Below are 17,822 nucleotides of genomic sequence, written 5' to 3' on the forward strand. Positions count from 1 at the left end.
CTGAGGCCGCGCCGGCTCCTGCTGTTCTCTTTGTTTTAAAATTGGGTTTGCATGCGACACGGTTGGCCGGGCCCCAGACCCAAAAGGATGCCGGCTGCAGGCTGTACAAACAACGGCTGGTAGGACGTGTCGGAGGCGTCGTTTGTGTAGGTAACAACATCCTGCGAAATCTAAACAACACCAGGCTTTTTTTTCAGTTCGGAACGCGGTTCGGAGTGCACGTTAGTAAGGTTCTTTTTTGAAAAAAAAATCAGAGGGAGCTTCGGACAAGCATGTCGCAAGCGCGCGCACGAAGTCGGGTTGGACGAAACCCATCGATGCTTTTTAGGTGTAGATAGAAGATTCTCCTATCTGCGCCTAGAACTAGAAGTACCTGCCCCAGCTGCCCGGACCTCCTCCACGGCCACGGGGCTCTGATCCTCTGATCGGCTGATCCTCATGGAGACCAACTGGCCACGGCGTTGCCAACATGGAAGGCGTCCCCGCGATACGTACGGGCCTCTGCTGCATCAGATCGCGGACCACAACTCTACGAGTCCACAACGACGGTGATGGAGAAGCAGAGCACACACCATGACGCCACGCTAGTCGCCACTGGGATGGAGATCGTCAGATGGATGGCCACCCAGTACTGACTACTGAGACCGCGAAATTTTGTCTCCTTTTAGTTTGACTGACAGGTAAGGCAGGCAGAGGAACACCGAACACACCACAACAATAACATTACTTGTCGTATGCACATATTTTAGGCAGAAATGCACATGAATTCCAGGCAATGCAAGACACAACCATTTTAGACTTTGATTACTAGACAGCACCACACGACCTGGATCTGGATCTGATGACTTGGCAGCAGGCAGCAGGGTGCATGCACACAAGCCCCTGCTTGAATTTTGATCCTTCTCCAAATGCCTGATTACGTATAGGCATGCATGGAGCGCAACTGATGAACTGAGAACTGAGAACACGTGGCGGCGGGTATGGAGAGGACTGGTGCTGTACCTGTACCACGTACGTACTGCTGCTGATGTAGATATCTCTCACGTCAACTGGATCGTGTACGTATATAGCATAGCTAAGCTGTTCACGCATGGCCCCTGCTTCTGTTGCGCGCCTTTTTCCATCCATCGGGCTCGGCCCGGCCGGGGCCTTTTGGGAGGTGTACTGTGCAGTGTGCAGCTGTGTGCTTAGTGCTAGGGTTCATCAGGTAGCTGTTTTTTTTTTTTTTGGAAAAAAGAATAAGGTTGGTGTCTTGATGAGGTACTAGCAGGAACGTCTGCATGCTGGTACTCAAGCACGCGTGCATTTTGTGTCGGTCCAGCTTCGTACTCTTATTTTCCCAGGAGTACATACTCTACTACTGCTTTGTTCTCCGGATGCAGATGTTGGTAGCCAAACATACACCAGGTGTTGTTCGGCTGATGGTTTCTGTGGTTGATAAGCCGAATGATGTTGTTTTGTTGTGAGAGAAGAAGCACTGTACCATGACTGATAAGCTAAATATAATGCAAGCTAGATGCAGATGCTGGTAGCCAGCAGAACTCAAGCTAGTGTGTGTGGGCGAGGCCAATGCATGTGTTGCAGGAACAGGGCGGAAGAACAGTACCATGTTCCCCTACGACCAGTCAGACCATTGCCACGAGATTCCGACACGTTCTCCACGTGCACTGATGCGTTCCCGTCTCTGCCGCCTGCCCCTGCAACCACTTCTCTTGCCGTCCGTCTTGCTTGTCCGCGTTTGCTAGCTCCAGTAGCGCATGACGACGCGCTAGACGTTACTGATGGTCATTGCTTACTCTTTTCTAAAATTATAGTACTAAATACAGATGTGCTACACGTATTTAGTAATGGAGCATTTACTCTTTTTTATTACATACCACTACGTGAAAAACGGTTTGTAGCAACGGGATAAAAAAAATTTTAGGAGCGGCTGATGATAGAGCCGCCCCTACAGTGGCGTATTCAGGATTCACGAGATCAGCCGCCCCTACAAATGGAACAGCAGGGGCGGCTGGTGATACGAGCCGCCCCTACAAATGGGTAGGATTTGTAGGGGCGGCTCACTCACCAGCCGCCTTCGATGTTGCTATTTGTAGGGGCGGCTGGTGATTGAGCCGCCCCTACAAAAGAATAGTAGGGGCGGCTGGTAATACGAGCCGCCTCTACAAATGCGTGGTTGCTGGACGAGCGCGGACTAAAAAAATTATCAAATCCGGTGAACCGAAGAGGTCAGGTCCGCACTTTAAGCGAGCTTCGTCCTCTCTCCTCTCTCCTGCCCTGTCCTCTCTCCTCTCTCCTCTTCCTCTCCCTCCTCGCCGTCGTCGCCACCTCTCTTCCTCTCCTCTCCCTCCGCCGTCGTCGCCTCTTCCTCTCCCTCCTCTACGGTTCCGTCTTCCTTCCATTCCCCACCCCACCGGTGACCGGTCCACCCCCGCGCAGAGAGTTGTTGCTAACACCGCATAGATCTACGTGCAGCTGGCCGCTCCAGGGCCTAGGCACAGGGAGGCCCGGCGAATCCGTCCTGCGACCGCATGAGCGCACGGAGGCGGTGACCGAAAGTTAGAGCGCACCGCCCCTCCTTCGCCCCTCGGTGAGTCGGCAGCCGTGGGCGGGGACGCATCGCATCCCCTTGTCGGGGCCGGTCGGAGTTCGCCGGATCTGGTGGACCTGTCCACCACGGAGGTGCACGCTGGGGAGGGTGACGTCGAGCCGCCGCCGGAGTCCCCTGCGCCCGGCCCCGCCGGCCCCCAGGCCGGCACCCCTCTCGTCTCCTGCTGCCGCGCGTATCGCCACCATCGCTCCTCCGTCGCCTCCAGCAACGCATCCGCGACGGTGACGTCGAGCTGCTCCGGCATCTACCGATCCCACTTACGGAGTAACTCCTCATGATGCCCACTGAGCGAATCCAGTCGGCTCCGGCCTCGATGTCAGCGGATCTAGGCTCGGGGGCAGCGAATCCGGTTGGCCTACACCGGCTGCTCCGCAACGAGGCCTCCCAAGGTACGCGCGTGCCGCTGCTGAAGTGGTTGGAACGGTGGCTTTGCGGTCCATGCCCTCATCTCTCTCATGCGCCTCCACGCCCACCCTTCCATGCGCCCCTATGACATCGCTCCCCATTGCGGTCGTCCGCTCCATCGACTGCTCGAGCTCCATGCTCATGAGCCGCAAAGAGGTCAAAGCCCCAGGTCAGATGCCTACCACAAACGGATTTTGTTTATCCGTTCCTGGTAGAGGTCCTTACCCTGTCTTTCATCTTGGGTTTCAGATTTTTTGGCAGAAAACTTCTTGATTTTGTGTGTGACTTTCAATTTGGTTCAGAGTTGTAGAATTGGATAATTCTGACTTCCTAGGTGCTATTCCAGATTGAGGTAATCCTATTTGTCAAGTGGCTTTGAAAGTAGGGAAGTCAATGATATTTCAGTGGACACCGGTAGTTCAAGCATTGAGATGTCGATATCTAGTCTCAACCAGACATGTGGATAGGTCGTGCAGAGCCTCTTGAGAGCCTGTTGGGGGCAGATATTATTGCAATTGCTTATGATATCACTAACAGATAATCTTCAACTAAACTACACAATAGATTGGCCAGGGAGAATGATATAGCATATGTACTTGTAAAAGGTGTAAAGTATTAAACTTAGCATTTTTTAAAATTCTTACTACATATTGATGCTGGATAGTAAGGCAATTTAATGTTGTGCTTGATTTCAGATGGATGCTTTTCCAGTATGGGTTAGATGGGGCCATGCTTAGTTCCAATAGAGCTTGTTAAGAATAGTCTCCACATAGTCTGCCTTTCCATAGGTGTACATGGACTTTTCATTCTTAGTGTCTTTTTTTCCTTTTGTTTTCAGGAAGATGGTGAAATGATTCTTTGTTAATCTAATTCACCACTGAGCTAAGATGGCTAAAAAGTTATAATGCAGATAGAATGAGGGAATTTGTTTGGATGACTTGTGTCAAAGAGAGGGTTTTTGAGTTTCACCATTTTGTTAACTTAAACATTTTAATTAATTTGTCAGGCAAAGTGGTGCTTTTTATTATCTTTTTTGTGTAATATTTCTGTTTGTTTATTTTCTTTACAGGCAAGTACTTCTATGCTTTGGGTTTTTCATGTACAGTTTATCATACTTCTTAAGCTTTAACAAATTATATTTTTTTTCTCTCACAACTCACATAGGTAGTGTTATTAGCAAGCTTTGATTGTTATTAGCGGAGTGGGGGGTGAAAGCAGGGAGTATCTTGCAGCCAGCAGCATGAGTGTGGTGCCGTGCAGGTGCGGCAGGTAAGGCTTTTCAACATAGGTACAGCTGGAGTTCTCTTAATTTTGGTGTGGCAGGTGACGGTTGTTTCTGATTAAGCAAAGCATACCCCCTGTGCCTGTGTTTCACAAACACCGCATATCCATACCTTGATTCACTTTATATAACAAGCGGTGTTGTTGAACCCATATAACTTGTTACTTCAAGAAAGCCTCCAGTGGCCAGTAATTGAAGCTTTAGTGAAAGTCTAACTTTACTGCAGCTAGCTATTGAACACTCATATATTTACTCATATCCAACATGTTGTTCTGTGGTTGTCTGTAATCTCAGTTTATGCTAAGATGCATGTATTAATTCATTATGCAGGAAGGTCATCCATACTGTGGGCCCCAAATATGCTGTCAAGTATCACACAGCTGCAGAGAATGCACTTAGTCACTGCTATCGGTCCTGCTTGGAACTGCTCATTGAGAATGGTCTTGAAAGGTACATGTAGGATCATATTGCTTAAATCTAATTGCTAATTTTATGGAAATTATGGATGAATTGTTCTTTCTGCAGTCATGCTTTTACTCCATGAATATTATAGGTAAATAGTTGTTTCATTCTTTGTGAATTTATTTATACTCTGTAGGAACCAATTGCGACATTTTACATGATTAATATTTTTACAGGATCTGAGGCAATGTTTGCTGATTTATGCTACTTCTCTATTAAATCTGTTCAGGTATTTCCCCTGTTGTTTAGGGCTAAATGTTCCTCCTTCAAAATATTTTATGGTAACTTACAATTGCTCATATGTTGCAGCTTACCTTTGTGTTTCTTGTTCTTCCATGCCTTCTACTGGGATACCTAGGACAAGCTGCATTTCTTATGGAGAACTTAGATAAAAGTCAGCAGATCTTCTTTTTGTCCATTCCAAGTAAGCAAAATAGTTTGTCTGATTTGCTATGTATTGCTACATATGCTGAAACAAAAATCCTCATATATAATGAAACTGAACTTCATTTACTAGCCTCTAGACTCATTCTGATAGACATTTTTCAATACATGTTGCAGGTGAGGCATTTTGGCCAATGGTATTCATAGCTACTCTGGCAGCACTAATTGCTAGTCGTGCAATGACAACTGCTATATTCTCGACCATAAAGCAGGCAACAGCTCTTGGCTGTTTCCCACGCCTCAAGATTATCCACACCTCTGTAACACCCGGTTTTAAGGACAAAACCTGATGCACACTATACGTGAGTCTTTAGAATCAAATCTCACATATAGCTACAAATGAAGGGGCAGTATCAATTCATAATGCTTAATATATAGCGAACGTAGCAAAAGAGATAACCTTAGAAAGCAACCAACGGATAGACAACTCTGATCTCCGGGTGCAGACTTCACTCCACTGGATCCAACTGACTGGTTGATCATAAGCCTAACTCCTTTAGACTCTAGCAAACTGATATCCAGCCTGAGGTGTGGGGGAAATTGCAAGGGTGAGTCCATGTCGAACTCAGCAAATATAACATGGGGTTTATGAGGTTCAAATAGCTAACACTGGTTGAACTGCAAGTAGCTTTTAAGTGTATGCTCAAGTTTTAGCATTTATTAGCAACAAGGTAGCACCATAGTTCCCATAACACATGATCATTATACAAGAACAATAAACAGCTCAAAGACAACTTAGTTAAGCATAATTAAATAAGTGCTCATCTTTGGCATAAGAATCCCTTGGTCGCTCGTGACCGTGAGCACGGCTGATATATCAGTTTATTAGACTCTGCGCAGAGGTGTACACTTTCACTGTGAGTCATGATTCTCAAATGCCCGGGTTAGCTAGGCCCAAAACACAGAGAACCATATAAAACCACTCAAAAGTTCGTCTAACCGGGAAGGGCCGTAGGGTCATCGGATATAGGAACCCCCCTTCCAAAAATAAAAGGCTGCTTCCATAGCTAGGCTCAACAGGACAGAGGCTGTCCTATACCCAACTCGCAGTATCCTCTAAGCCGGCTAGAAAAGGTCTTCTAAGCAACTAGAGCCAGAGCCATGTAGCCCTCACAGATGTACTGTAAGTCCCGGATGATCACTTACAAATGAGTCCTTGAGGAGAGGGAATTAAACCCTCCTGTCATTGCTAATAAGTCATCTTAAATTGTTTAAAGCTCAATTATCAGTCAAGTATCAAGATCATGGTTATTGTTTAGCGCTAGCAAAAGTAATACCCAAATGCATATACCCCGAGGTTTCAAGGTATTCAGTAAACAACTTCTAGGGAATCCTATAAAGGGTATCAAGGTGGACACATGCATATGAAATTTAGTGGTTAAAGTGAATAGGACATCAAGGATGATCCCATGCTATACTTGCCTTAAACTTGCTTTACACCCAAAGCAACTTGCTTCGAGGAGCATCAACTTCATCTTCCATTCTACAGCTTCGGGTGCTCAGCTTCTGATCTTCAACGCTCTCAATCGGTTCTTGTCTACTCGAAACAAGCACCACACATAGGCAAACATACAAGAAACAAAGTAGACTAAGACAACACACCACACAAGAGAAAACATCGTACTAAACGAGAACTCGTTACTACGACCGCGAGCGCTCTGGAAACGACTACCGGAAGCTTTATATTATTAAAGAAAAACAGCTACAAGCTTTACTGATATTAATTAAGAAAAACTATGTGAGAATAATTAATTCAGATTAATCATAACATATTTAGTCTGAAAAGTCTAAGTTTAAGCTAATCATGTTTTATTAATCAACATGTCTCATTTAAACTTTACTTTAGAAATATAAAACATGTGAGAGCAACTAATAGAGCATTTATATTATGTCTCATAATTGATCTAAGCAAGTCATAATTAAAAAGACATTAATGCTGGCATAAGTCATATTTTATAATTATGAAGGATTATACATATGCTTTAAGTCATTTAAACATTTAACACGAAAAGATAAAGAACATATAATAACTAAACGAAAGCACTTATGTTTCAGGATTAAACTAAATCACTTATAAATCAAGAGAAATTAAGGGTGACATTAATTAGATTTACAATAATTTATAAAAGACCGAAGTATATGCCTATGTTACTTTTAATTAGAAACTCAATTGCATAAGCACAAATCAAATTAATATTTACTTATAAAATTCAAAGATGTGAAACATGATAAATTTTACTACTACTGCGTAGAGCACAAAATTACGAAACTAACGCAACTAGAATCACTCAAAACGGAGTTAAGACGATGAAACGGTAAAGGATTAACGATCTGTGGCAATTCTAAGAAATGTACCTTCTTCTTCTATGATCTGCAGCAGATCGTGGCATCCCGCACCAATGCCTGTGGCTGGTTGGAGCTCCTGCCGTGAGAGGGAAACGGACAGGACCGTGGCAAACTCAGACACAGCCGGCAGCAGCGAGCTACTGCTTGCGCGCAATCGGCCAGGGCCCAAGGCGGCTGCTACTATTGCTGGCAGGGCGGCTCATGCGGGCGGCGCACGGCAGTGTCGCGTAGGGCAGGCCTGGGCGAGGCAACGGCCACGCACAAAATGGTGGTGGTCGGCCGTACTACCGGTGCAGGCAACTAGAAAGGACGGGGTGGCCCGAGACAAAGAAGCTCGTGCCGTCCATGGAGAACCTCGCCGGAAAACGAAAAACGAAGGTGAAACGGTCAAACGTGATGGATTGATGCAAATAAAGATACTAAAGACGTCATCAGGGTTGGCTGGCGGCGACAACGACGGCGACGGCGAGAGAAGGAGGAGGAAAAATCTAATTTACTACACGAGAGATTTCTCAAACTAGGGGCTCCCCATACGGTAGTTTTGGTGTACTTTGCTCAAGGAGTTAGTTGATATATATAGAAAGAAAAAACTCCCCACATCAACATCAACTAGCAATATGGTACTAATTGATGTTGCACCCTCCACCTTTACTAATAGGCCTAATTAATTATTAACGCCCATTAGTAAATAAAGACATGGGCCTTTGGGCATGAGGAAATCTGAGATATTTTATTATTTTTGGAATTAATTAATTTCATGGATAAAATAATTCTAGAAAAGTCTAGAATTAATATTTAAGCCACGAAAAATACTCCGAAACCTCCAAAAATTTGGAGAAAATTCTCAGAGTCACTTTGGAACATGATGAACCCAAATAAAGTATTTGGAGCTCATAAAAAGATATTTTAGAGCATTGAAAAATTAGATTATGCTCACAAACAAGTGAGAACAAGTTCCGAAAAAAGCCAAAGAAATTCCCGAGGTATCCATGGAGATAGGTTGATGAATAGTGAGCAGGAAGGAGTGATTTGGATTTTATGGAAAAGATTTTAGGATACTTCTCAAGCAAATATTAAGTCGGAAAACAAGGAATTTGATCGGTGAGAAAGACTAAGAATTGCTGGAGAAAGAAGATCGACTTACTAAACGTATTTTAAATTTTTTTTCTCACAACATGAAATAAATCAACAACCAAGCATCACATCAAGCAATAGCTCGTCAAATTAATTTGGAAAAGCTTGAAAATTCACATTTTTCCTATAACTAAATTTACGCTAGTTCAAACTAAGATTGGTAAATTGTATCCAAATATCAAAACATTTATTTTAATTAGTGTTTTCTATGCACAACCCAAAATTAGAAATTTTGGGGTGTGACAACCTCTAGAAAGTTCATGGGCCAAATATACATCCCGATGATGAACTGGTTCTTGCTGGTTTCTTGTCTGGCATTTGTCGCAGTATTTGGGAGCATAATTGAGATTGGCAATGCATATGGTATGTGATATGAGCCTTATTGGCAGTTCATTAGGAATGCAATCTATTTCACCTATCTTTAGCTCTATTTTCTTGATACATCCTTAACGAATTCGCCACACTGATTTCCTTTTTCTGTAATATACTAGTTTTCTTTGCCTGTATAAACACCACTTGATTTTTTATATCATGTATGGAACTATGGATGATCTAGATGGTTTAGCTCACTATGATTCTATCATGATCAAGTGTGGATCTGATAAGCTAACTAGGGTATACAATAAGTGAAGAGAGGAATTTGAATTGGTTCAAATATATTATGTATGGGGAAGTTCAATTCCCTCATTTATCGGAATCTGGTTGCAATCTGCATGCCTTCATAGTCTAGGTGGTGTTTTTTTGTCTCCTTTACGACATCTCTATTGCTATAGTGATTAATAGATTTACTTATACAACTACAAATGACTACTTGGAAGGAAAAATGTAAAATGTCAACGATTCTTAAGAAAAAGAAACCTTCTATGTTCAAGTGTTATCTTGTTATGTATGTGGTTATTTTCTTCCACCCTAATGAACTGGTTCTTGTTGATTGATGAGATGAACCTGTCAGTGCTACATCTTGACTTCCACCACAGAGGCGGTGCAAATGTTTCCTGATGAGATGAACCTACCTCGAGAGGCTGTTCCTGTTTGTTTCGTTATTAGTAGGTCAACTGGCTAGTGCTTTTTGTGTTGGAACGTGTCACTTGTCTTTAGGATTGATAATTTTTAATTTTGAATTCATATGAGATTACCAGAAAATATGGCAAAACGCTGACAGGGTAGATTATTACAATTATTAAGGTGCATCGGTTTCTTGATTGTGGGAGGATGGTAGTCATTTCTGATCCATTCTGTGGGAGATGTTGCTAACATTGTTTGATATGTTGGTTGTTTGCTGGATGAGGAGCATAATTAGAGATTTATTATTTTTTTATTTGTGAATAAGGATACAAGATGTGCAACATGCTTTTTTTCCATAGTGTAAATGCTCAGATATGCGTGATTCCAGCAAACTTATGATTGATTAGATTCCAACAAGTGTGGGATTATTGCTCAGGAATGGGAGGAAACCTGTTGACTTGTAGAGGAAGAGAGATGAGCATACTAGTTAGCATTTTTTAGTTGAGTTGATATTTTTTATATTTGATTTGATATGTATTACTACAATTCGCATTTGGAAGACATGTCATGGAATATTTGTTATAATCTGGTATAAATAAATGTGTATTGTCGTTGAGTTTCAGTACAATCGCAGAAGAAGATAAGTCATGATGAAAAATATATGTTCTGGTCGAATTTGAATTGTAAATTTAATTTTTTTTGACGGAAAAATGATTTGCAGGGGCGGTTATTACTGTAGCCGCCCCTACAAATCGATTTGTAGGGGTGGCCGGTGTTCCCAGACCGCCCCTATAAATTAATTTGTATGTGCGGCTACAGTACCAGCCGCCCCTACAAATCGATTTGTAGGGCGGTCTGGGAACCACCCTTACAAATGCATGATTTGTAGCCACTCTTTCATAAGGGCGGCTGGAAAAACCGCTCTTACAAACGGTTACCAGACGACCCTAAAAACGTTTTTCTACGTAGTGTATAGTATAATATAGATGTAGACACTTATACATGCTAACTACGTGTGAACATACGCACAGCAATTAATCGACGTACCTCTATACATGAATATCTCTACAAGACTAGAGATAGCAGACTCCTCGCGGTCGATGGACACATCGTCTAAATATTATTGCCGTCAAATAAAACTAGAATAATATGAACATCTACGTTAATTTGAAAACCTATACACCCGATAGACGAGTCGTTCCGCAAAAGAACCGAGCGTTCGCGTCATCACTTGCACCTGTCGCCTTCTGATCAATAATGCAAGTACTCTTCACATCCCAAAGCCTTGTCCCAAAAGTGCCGGTGAAATTGCAGGCACCCCACAGCCCAGTAGTAGTAGCAGGCAGCTAGCTCTCGGGTCCTCCTCACACGCCGAAGCACCGAACTGTCTCTCTGATGACTGAAGCCTGAACTCCTCGATCTCTTGCCTCCACCTCCACCAAGGGACACCGTTGTTGTTCTCTTTTTCAACTCTCATCGCACTGGCAGGCATGTGATGCGGTTACTATACGGTCGCTGCAGCTGCAACGCGAGCTAGCGAAGCAAACCACTCGTCCGTCCACCCTCAATCTCCCCCTGCTGTGACTGCACAGAATCAGACACGAGATCGCGATGCGTTGGCTGCTACAGTTCCATTTGTACCACCCCCACTGCCGTGCAGTGCATGCATGCATCCCCGGCCGCACAGTGTGACAGTAGACTGGAACTGGATGGAAGAAAACGCCCACTTTTACCCGCCCGACCGCCGTTTCCTCTCGCTAGCTCTTCTCCTTTATTTAACTCCTCGCTCTTCAGTCTTCACTCACGGGGTGGGCAGTGAGTGGGTATGGGACTATGGGTACCCGCCCCAAAAACAAAAAAAAAACTAGTACTAGCGTGAGAGCGAAAGCACCAACCACAAAGAGGGCTTGCTGTTTCCGAGCACTGTGGCCACCTGTCCTCCGCCTGCCCGCGGCGATCACCGTTCCGTGTATGGTCGCCTGTAGAGTGAGTCACCCATCCCATCGTCCAGCTGTAATAAAAAAGTTACCTCACTGTCACCATCATCGATCGCCCGCCCGACGACGAGGCGAGAGTAGATTCGGTCGCGCGCTCTTGGTGGTGGTGTCTCCTCTCGCTTGTTTTCTTGCCGCGAAATGGTGACGGCGGCCAGAACGCGCGGTGCGTCTCACCGGCGTGCGAGGCTGGCCAGCCTGTGCGTGTGCAGTTCTTGAATTTTACTGTCAGGCGCAGCGGCGGTAACACAGGCGAGGTGTTTTTTTTCTCTCTTTTACCCGCCATGCGGGCCGCGGGCTCGCAGTGCACGCGCTGCGGCTGCTCGCGCGCGGTCGTCGTACGTGGCCCCGAAACATTACAAAATCCACCTACAAAACGCTCGCCGCGTCGTGTCGCGATCATTTCGACCGAGGCAGGCGTTTCGGTTCAATTCCCGAGCCGACCTCGCTGGCTCGCTCACTGCGTGTGCCGGCCGCGCATGCCTCTGCGCTGCTGTGTGATGGGCAGGGAGAGGGGGCAGGAGGAGCGGCAGCAGCAGCAGCAGCAGCAGCAGCGCGCGGCGGTGCCGAGGCGCGGGCGCTGGTTAGACGGGGAGCAGCAGCCGCCCGCGGCGTCGTCGGCGGTGGCGGGGCGGGCGGGGTGGAGGTGCCGGTCGTGCGCGGCGGCGGCGATCGCGGACTGCGTCGCGCTGGGGTGCTGCCCGTGCGCGGTCGTCGCGCTGCTGGGGCTGGCGCTCGTCAGGGCGCCGCTCGCCGTGGGCCGCCGCCTCCGGAGGCGCAGGCTGTCCCTGCTGCGCAGGAAGCGGGTGCGCGACGTCGCGTCCTCCTCCGCGTCGGCCAAGGGCGCCAAGGCGGCGGGCGCCGCACCCGGCGCGGGCAGCGGGACGCTGCTGGACGCGGCCGACGACCACGCCACCGTCGCCGCGGCAGCCGCGCCGGTACATCAGCAGCAGCAGCAGGCCGAGGCGGAGGAGCTGGCGTGGCTGGACGAGATGTACCGGGTCGGCCACTGGGGCTTCGGCCGCGTCTCCTTCTCGGGGTCGGCGGGGAAAACCCCGTGACCACCGGCGTGAGGGGAGCCAGCCGCTACCCGCTACCCGCCAGCCGCACGAGGGGAGTGCCGTCCCGGCGGCGGTCGCGGGGGGAGCAGAGCAGGTGCACGTCCTCGTCTCGTCCGACGCGCCCAACGTGGGTCGCTGCTGTATGATTGACTGGTGCGCCGGTCCCGGCCGACGGGACGCGACGCGACGTGCCGACTGATTGGTTTTGATGGCCTCGTCGTCGTCTCTCTAGGAGCGGGGGTAGTGACATGTTGCAGCCGATTTGCTTGTAGGAGAAAAATATTATTTATTAATTAAAAAAATATGACTTATAAGGACGACGCGGCAGACTTATCGGGTGCACGGCAAGTTTGGCGCCTAGCTAGTTTGGGCCCGGCCCTCTTGGTGCGCGCGGCCTCTCGGCCTGTGTCTGTGTGTGTGTGGGCGTGGCCGTGTGGGTGGGAGAGTAGCGTAGGTGTGTAGTGTGAAATGGTGGTTCGGGAACTGGACGGGCAGGCCTTTCTAGCTTGCACCCGTTGCACGGACTACGATGTGAAAAGTGTGGCCTTTGTGTTCGTGCGGCTGGCCTCTGTGACTTTCTGTTTGGTTTTGCAGTAGCTGTGATAATCTCGAAATTAATGTTACAACTGTTTTATTTTTGTGAAATCTAGTATTACTACTTTTTTTAGACAATGAAAAAAAAATCCGGCTTAATACTCGAAATAGAGGACTCAGACCACACTCAATATAGTAGCTAGGGTTGCACACTCAAGCAACCAAACAACCAAGCTCTAAAGTTTACATAGCAATCCTACAAACAAAAGGTCATCCATGAGAGGCAAAAAAAAAAAAAAAAAGCAATTGCCGTTGACTCCAGGGTAGCGCACACAGAGGCGATGAGCGACTTAGAGGCATCATTACGCTGCAATTGACTCCAAAAGTGGAACCAATGTGTCCCTCTGAATAAGACCCACAAAAAAGTTTTAGGCTTCCAATTATCAAACACAACATCGTTTCTTGATAGCTAAATAGGCCAACAAAAAGTTGTGGCTCCCGTTACAAAAGCTTATTTTTCTTCCCAACCTGTTTACACCAATTTCCAAATAAGTTATCTGCATTTAACGGTGGAACAGTACCAAACACGGTATGCCAGCAGTTTGGATGTGTGCACCATGGAGGCACTTGCATGTAGAGATGGTTTGAAGCTTGCTGTTGATCATGGCGTCCAGCAAGTGCTACTGGAAACTGATTGCCTTGAACTAGTCCAACTATGGAAGAAGAAGGAGATGCGAAGATCAATCGTTGGGACAGTTCTCAAGGAGATTGAAGCTCTTAGCCTAGCCTTTCAAGATTTTTCTTTTTCTCATATTAGTCAGTCTTGTAATAAAGTAGCTCATTGTTTAGCTAGACAAGTCACAAGTTCACATCGCATGGAGAGGTGGCATGTAACTCCATCATGTGTTGCGGACTTGGTGTTCCAGGAGGCTTCGGCGGGTTGATTATAATACAAGGCAGGCAAGTAAAAAAATTCATCCAATAATTTCGAGAAGAAATAAAAAACGCAGGAGTGTTTTTTTTTTTGTCTTCAAAAGGTAATACATGAAGTTTGAAAAAATAGTAATAGATGAACATCGGCCGAAGCAGAGGAAAGAAAGATGGAGAGATGATCCAGAATTTGGTCCCATTAACTTGAAGATGAGGGAGGACGGCCATCTAGCCATATAGGTTTTCGTCAAAAAAAAAAAAAAAGCCATCTAGGTCAACCAAATAGCCCTTCTGTTCCATTGCTTCCATTCATACGCAAAACCTTACGGAACAAGCAGCCAGTACTAGTGCTACGAAGTTGTTGATTAATGCAGCAACACACGTGCAACGGCTACTATCGCCGCTTTGTCCGTCATTTCGGCATAATCTCGACGTATAAAAGAGTACCTAGCTATTCTTATGTCTGTCGATCAATGGCGGAGTTACTTACAACATGCCGAGTTTCACATTGTGACTGATCATAAGAGCTTGGTCCAACTCACCGAACAACGCTTGCATACGCCCTGGCAACAGAAGGTTTTCACTTGGCTAATTGGCTTGCAATATTGGATTAATTTATCGCAAAGGAGCAGATAACAGTGCCGCGGATGCTCTCTCTTGCGCTCCTCATGCTCACTGTTCAGCTCTGTCAGTTTGCCAGCCACAGTGGCTCGATGAGGCGGTCCGCTGGTCATACTTAGCTGATGCAGGGGTTCAGGAATTGTTCCGTAAGCTGGCGACACAACCTTGGGATGTCCCTCACTATATAACTGTGAAGGTCTCCTCGGGTACAAACATGTGGGTCGAGGTGGCGGACTAGAGTAAAGGTGAATAGTTTTTTCTAAAAAATTAAACGGGTCAGCTAACCGATATAAATGTAGAATTAAAACTATCGATCTAGCTAAGACTATATCCCTCCATCTATGTTCTCTAGCACCTTTCAAAGATCTTAATTATGCAACTAAGGTGTCAAGCTAGCTAGAGCTCACCTAACCAATCTAAGAGCAAGATCACACAAACCTATACAATTAGTACTTCGTCAACCGGGGGAAATTTTACACTCTAATAAGCAAAAGCACAAAGCCACATAAGCTCACTGCAATACTCAATAACAATGCTACATAAGCTAAATTATAGAACGCAAATTATTTAGCTACACAAACTAAGCAATATGACTGACAAGGTTACTAAAACCAAATTAGTCACATAAGGGAGCTACTTCTATGCTACACAAGTAAGAAGGTAACTAGCTGTTTACACCAAAAATTTGGAAGAAGAGCGCGGGGACTCGAAGCTTTCAGGATTATGTCATCAAGTAATCGATTGCGTAAAGATCGATATTAGCTGATTCAGATGTAGTACTGGAATCGGCTATTTTTGAATAACGTCAGCAGACGACGTCAATGGACTACGGGAAAAGATATGTCAGACTCTATAGAAAGAAAAAGATTAGGGTCCAAATTATTTTAAGTTAGGAATGTTTTCTTTTATTCTAAAAATTGTAATGAGTCGTATTTGAGTAGTATTCATGTTTAAGTTCCGGATATAAATATTGAACCCTGGTTATTGTACAAAGACACGAACAATCAACCAACACAATTACTTTCTGCCTTTCGTCAACCCTTAGGAGTAGGAGTACTGTAGAAACTCGGTGAGTTCTTCAACAAGCAGGGCTGCATCAGCTGATTGATCTCTTACGAGTTGTAGTAAAAGTTAGTTATTGATTTGTATCATTATTTGTAAGGCCGCATCAACCGATTGATCTCTTGCAGATACTGATATTAATCAAAGTTATCGATCTTGTAATAAATAACTTGTTATTTAATATAATATCATCTGCTATCGAATCTGTCAAGATTAGTAAGATTTTCCTTGCTGTTTTTGGTTGATTCACCCGTTATCGATTTTGTTATAATTAATGCTTTATTAATTATAACAAATCACCTGATTGAGATAGAGATAGAATCGACATCACATCATCTTAATTGATCGTCTTCTAGTCTGGTCATACTTTGAATCTTATAATTGATGGTTTAATTCTGCTAGATCGGCTGTTTTATCTCTATTCCAATTAAACATAGTATGCATTCAAAGATATGTTCCGATCTTGAGTAAGTTCACTAGTTAATAAGATCTAATCTAATGACACAACTATAGCTGCATCGACCCGGTCAAACCTCACTGGTAAGACTTTGGATTAGAGATTATTGATTAGTGATTTTGTTCATAATCGAGATATGTGCTCTATTTGTTTGCTATGTATGTATCAGCTATTTTAGTCGATTCACCTGCGCTTTCACACATATAGCATGTTTTTCATGAACTTGTCAATATATAGATGGTTTTATAGATTTTTTGGCTTTAGTTTGTTATTATTATCATAGTTGTATCGATTCGATCGAACCTCACTGTTGATGATAACAGATTAGATTCAAAGCGTTTGTAGATTCATTTGTACTAGACAGTCGATTTGTTCGCATGTTATATCCTTTCTTGTTAAACTTATCGCCTCAATGCTTTATACTAGTTATATCCATCTAGCTGATGATGTTTCTTTATATTACTTATATTTAGGTGTATTGTACTTGTTCTGTCTGAATTAATCAATCATAATAAAATCGCTATGACCCATGAGTATTAGTTATTTTGAATTCGTTCCATCATCATTGATATTAGCCGATAATCTTCAATTCAGCGATCCTTGCTTTACTGATATGTTGGATATCAACTATTTAGTCGATAGCCCTATCGAATCGGCTGTTTAGCCGTATATTTAGAACTGTCTGGAGCAACACCGACAAGTTCCACCTTAAACTACTGATAAGATTTTCTCTCCTTGTCAATTGTAGGTTAAATTGACTGGCACGCCGTTTGGTTTTCAGAATCGACTGGTCCTGTGTTGAAGCCAAGCAGACCTCCAATCTCATTCCATTCAGATCGTTCAGCTTGCTGTGTGTTGATTGCATTGCCATATTTTTGCGCCTACATACTTTTTGGCATGCCTGGTGGGACCATAATCATCATGGCAGCTCACAACAACAGGGACATTCTTATGGTGCTTTATGAAGACTTATCTGATGAGGATAAAGATATCATTGGTAAAGCTATAGAGGAGTTTCAGAACAAGTGTTTGTTGTCCTACACCAAGACACGTGACAATAAAGTTGTTCAGAAATATCCACTACCAAGAGTTTTGATACATGGGTAGTCAGATACAGATAAAGCTGATGATAGACGTTTCTTTGTAGATGCTGTCAACTAATCTGTTCATGATGCCATGTTGAATTATAATACAACTTTCTTGAACACATTCCACAATACCATAAAAGAGGTGTTTCATGGATATCCAATTGATCAGATTGGACCGACTTATTATAATATTCCACATCCGTCGACTCAGAGGACTAATCAAGCCGGTACTAGCCATCAAGAAACAGCACTAGCTAGCAATGATGATGTCCAGGCAGTTCAGAGCTCATCTGAATAAGTTCAGGGTACTACTACTAATCAAATACAATATAATCTAGGATCATCAGTGTAGCATGTGCAATAGTCAACGGAGTAAGTTCAGAATC

General features: G+C 44.6%; 2 protein-coding genes across 12 annotated transcripts; both read left to right on the forward strand.

The window, feature by feature from the left end:
• The first annotated feature begins 2,221 nt into the window (after positions 1-2,221).
• On the forward strand, positions 2,222-10,401 carry LOC136514980 (probable potassium transporter 14). Of its 11 annotated transcripts, none has more exons than XR_010773914.1 (6): positions 2,222-3,185; positions 4,181-4,285; positions 4,629-4,748; positions 4,937-4,989; positions 5,070-5,184; positions 5,322-5,804. XR_010773914.1 is itself a non-coding variant. In XM_066508683.1 (6 exons), exons 3-6 carry the CDS (start codon positions 4,839-4,841, stop codon positions 5,492-5,494), a joined length of 354 nt encoding a protein of 117 aa, XP_066364780.1. In that variant the 5' UTR covers positions 2,222-4,285; positions 4,629-4,748; positions 4,824-4,838; the 3' UTR covers positions 5,495-5,804. The 11 variants fall into 11 exon arrangements, 10 of the variants coding, with proteins under 10 accessions (XP_066364780.1, XP_066364771.1, XP_066364772.1 ...); XM_066508683.1 differs by adding an exon at positions 4,824-4,851 and having other exon boundaries at positions 2,222-4,285; XM_066508674.1 differs by adding an exon at positions 7,582-10,401 and having other exon boundaries at positions 2,222-4,748; positions 5,322-5,506.
• Positions 10,402-12,113: 1,712 nt separating this feature from the next.
• On the forward strand, positions 12,114-13,376 carry LOC136519064 (uncharacterized). The gene has a single exon (XM_066512734.1). The coding sequence runs from the start codon at positions 12,163-12,165 to the stop codon at positions 12,742-12,744; it is 582 nt and encodes a 193-aa protein (XP_066368831.1). The 5' UTR covers positions 12,114-12,162; the 3' UTR covers positions 12,745-13,376.
• Positions 13,377-17,822: the final 4,446 nt, after the last annotated feature.

The sequence above is a fragment of the Miscanthus floridulus genome, chromosome 17, assembly GCF_019320115.1.
Source record: "Miscanthus floridulus cultivar M001 chromosome 17, ASM1932011v1, whole genome shotgun sequence".
NCBI classification, from domain to species: Eukaryota; Viridiplantae; Streptophyta; class Magnoliopsida; order Poales; family Poaceae; genus Miscanthus; species Miscanthus floridulus.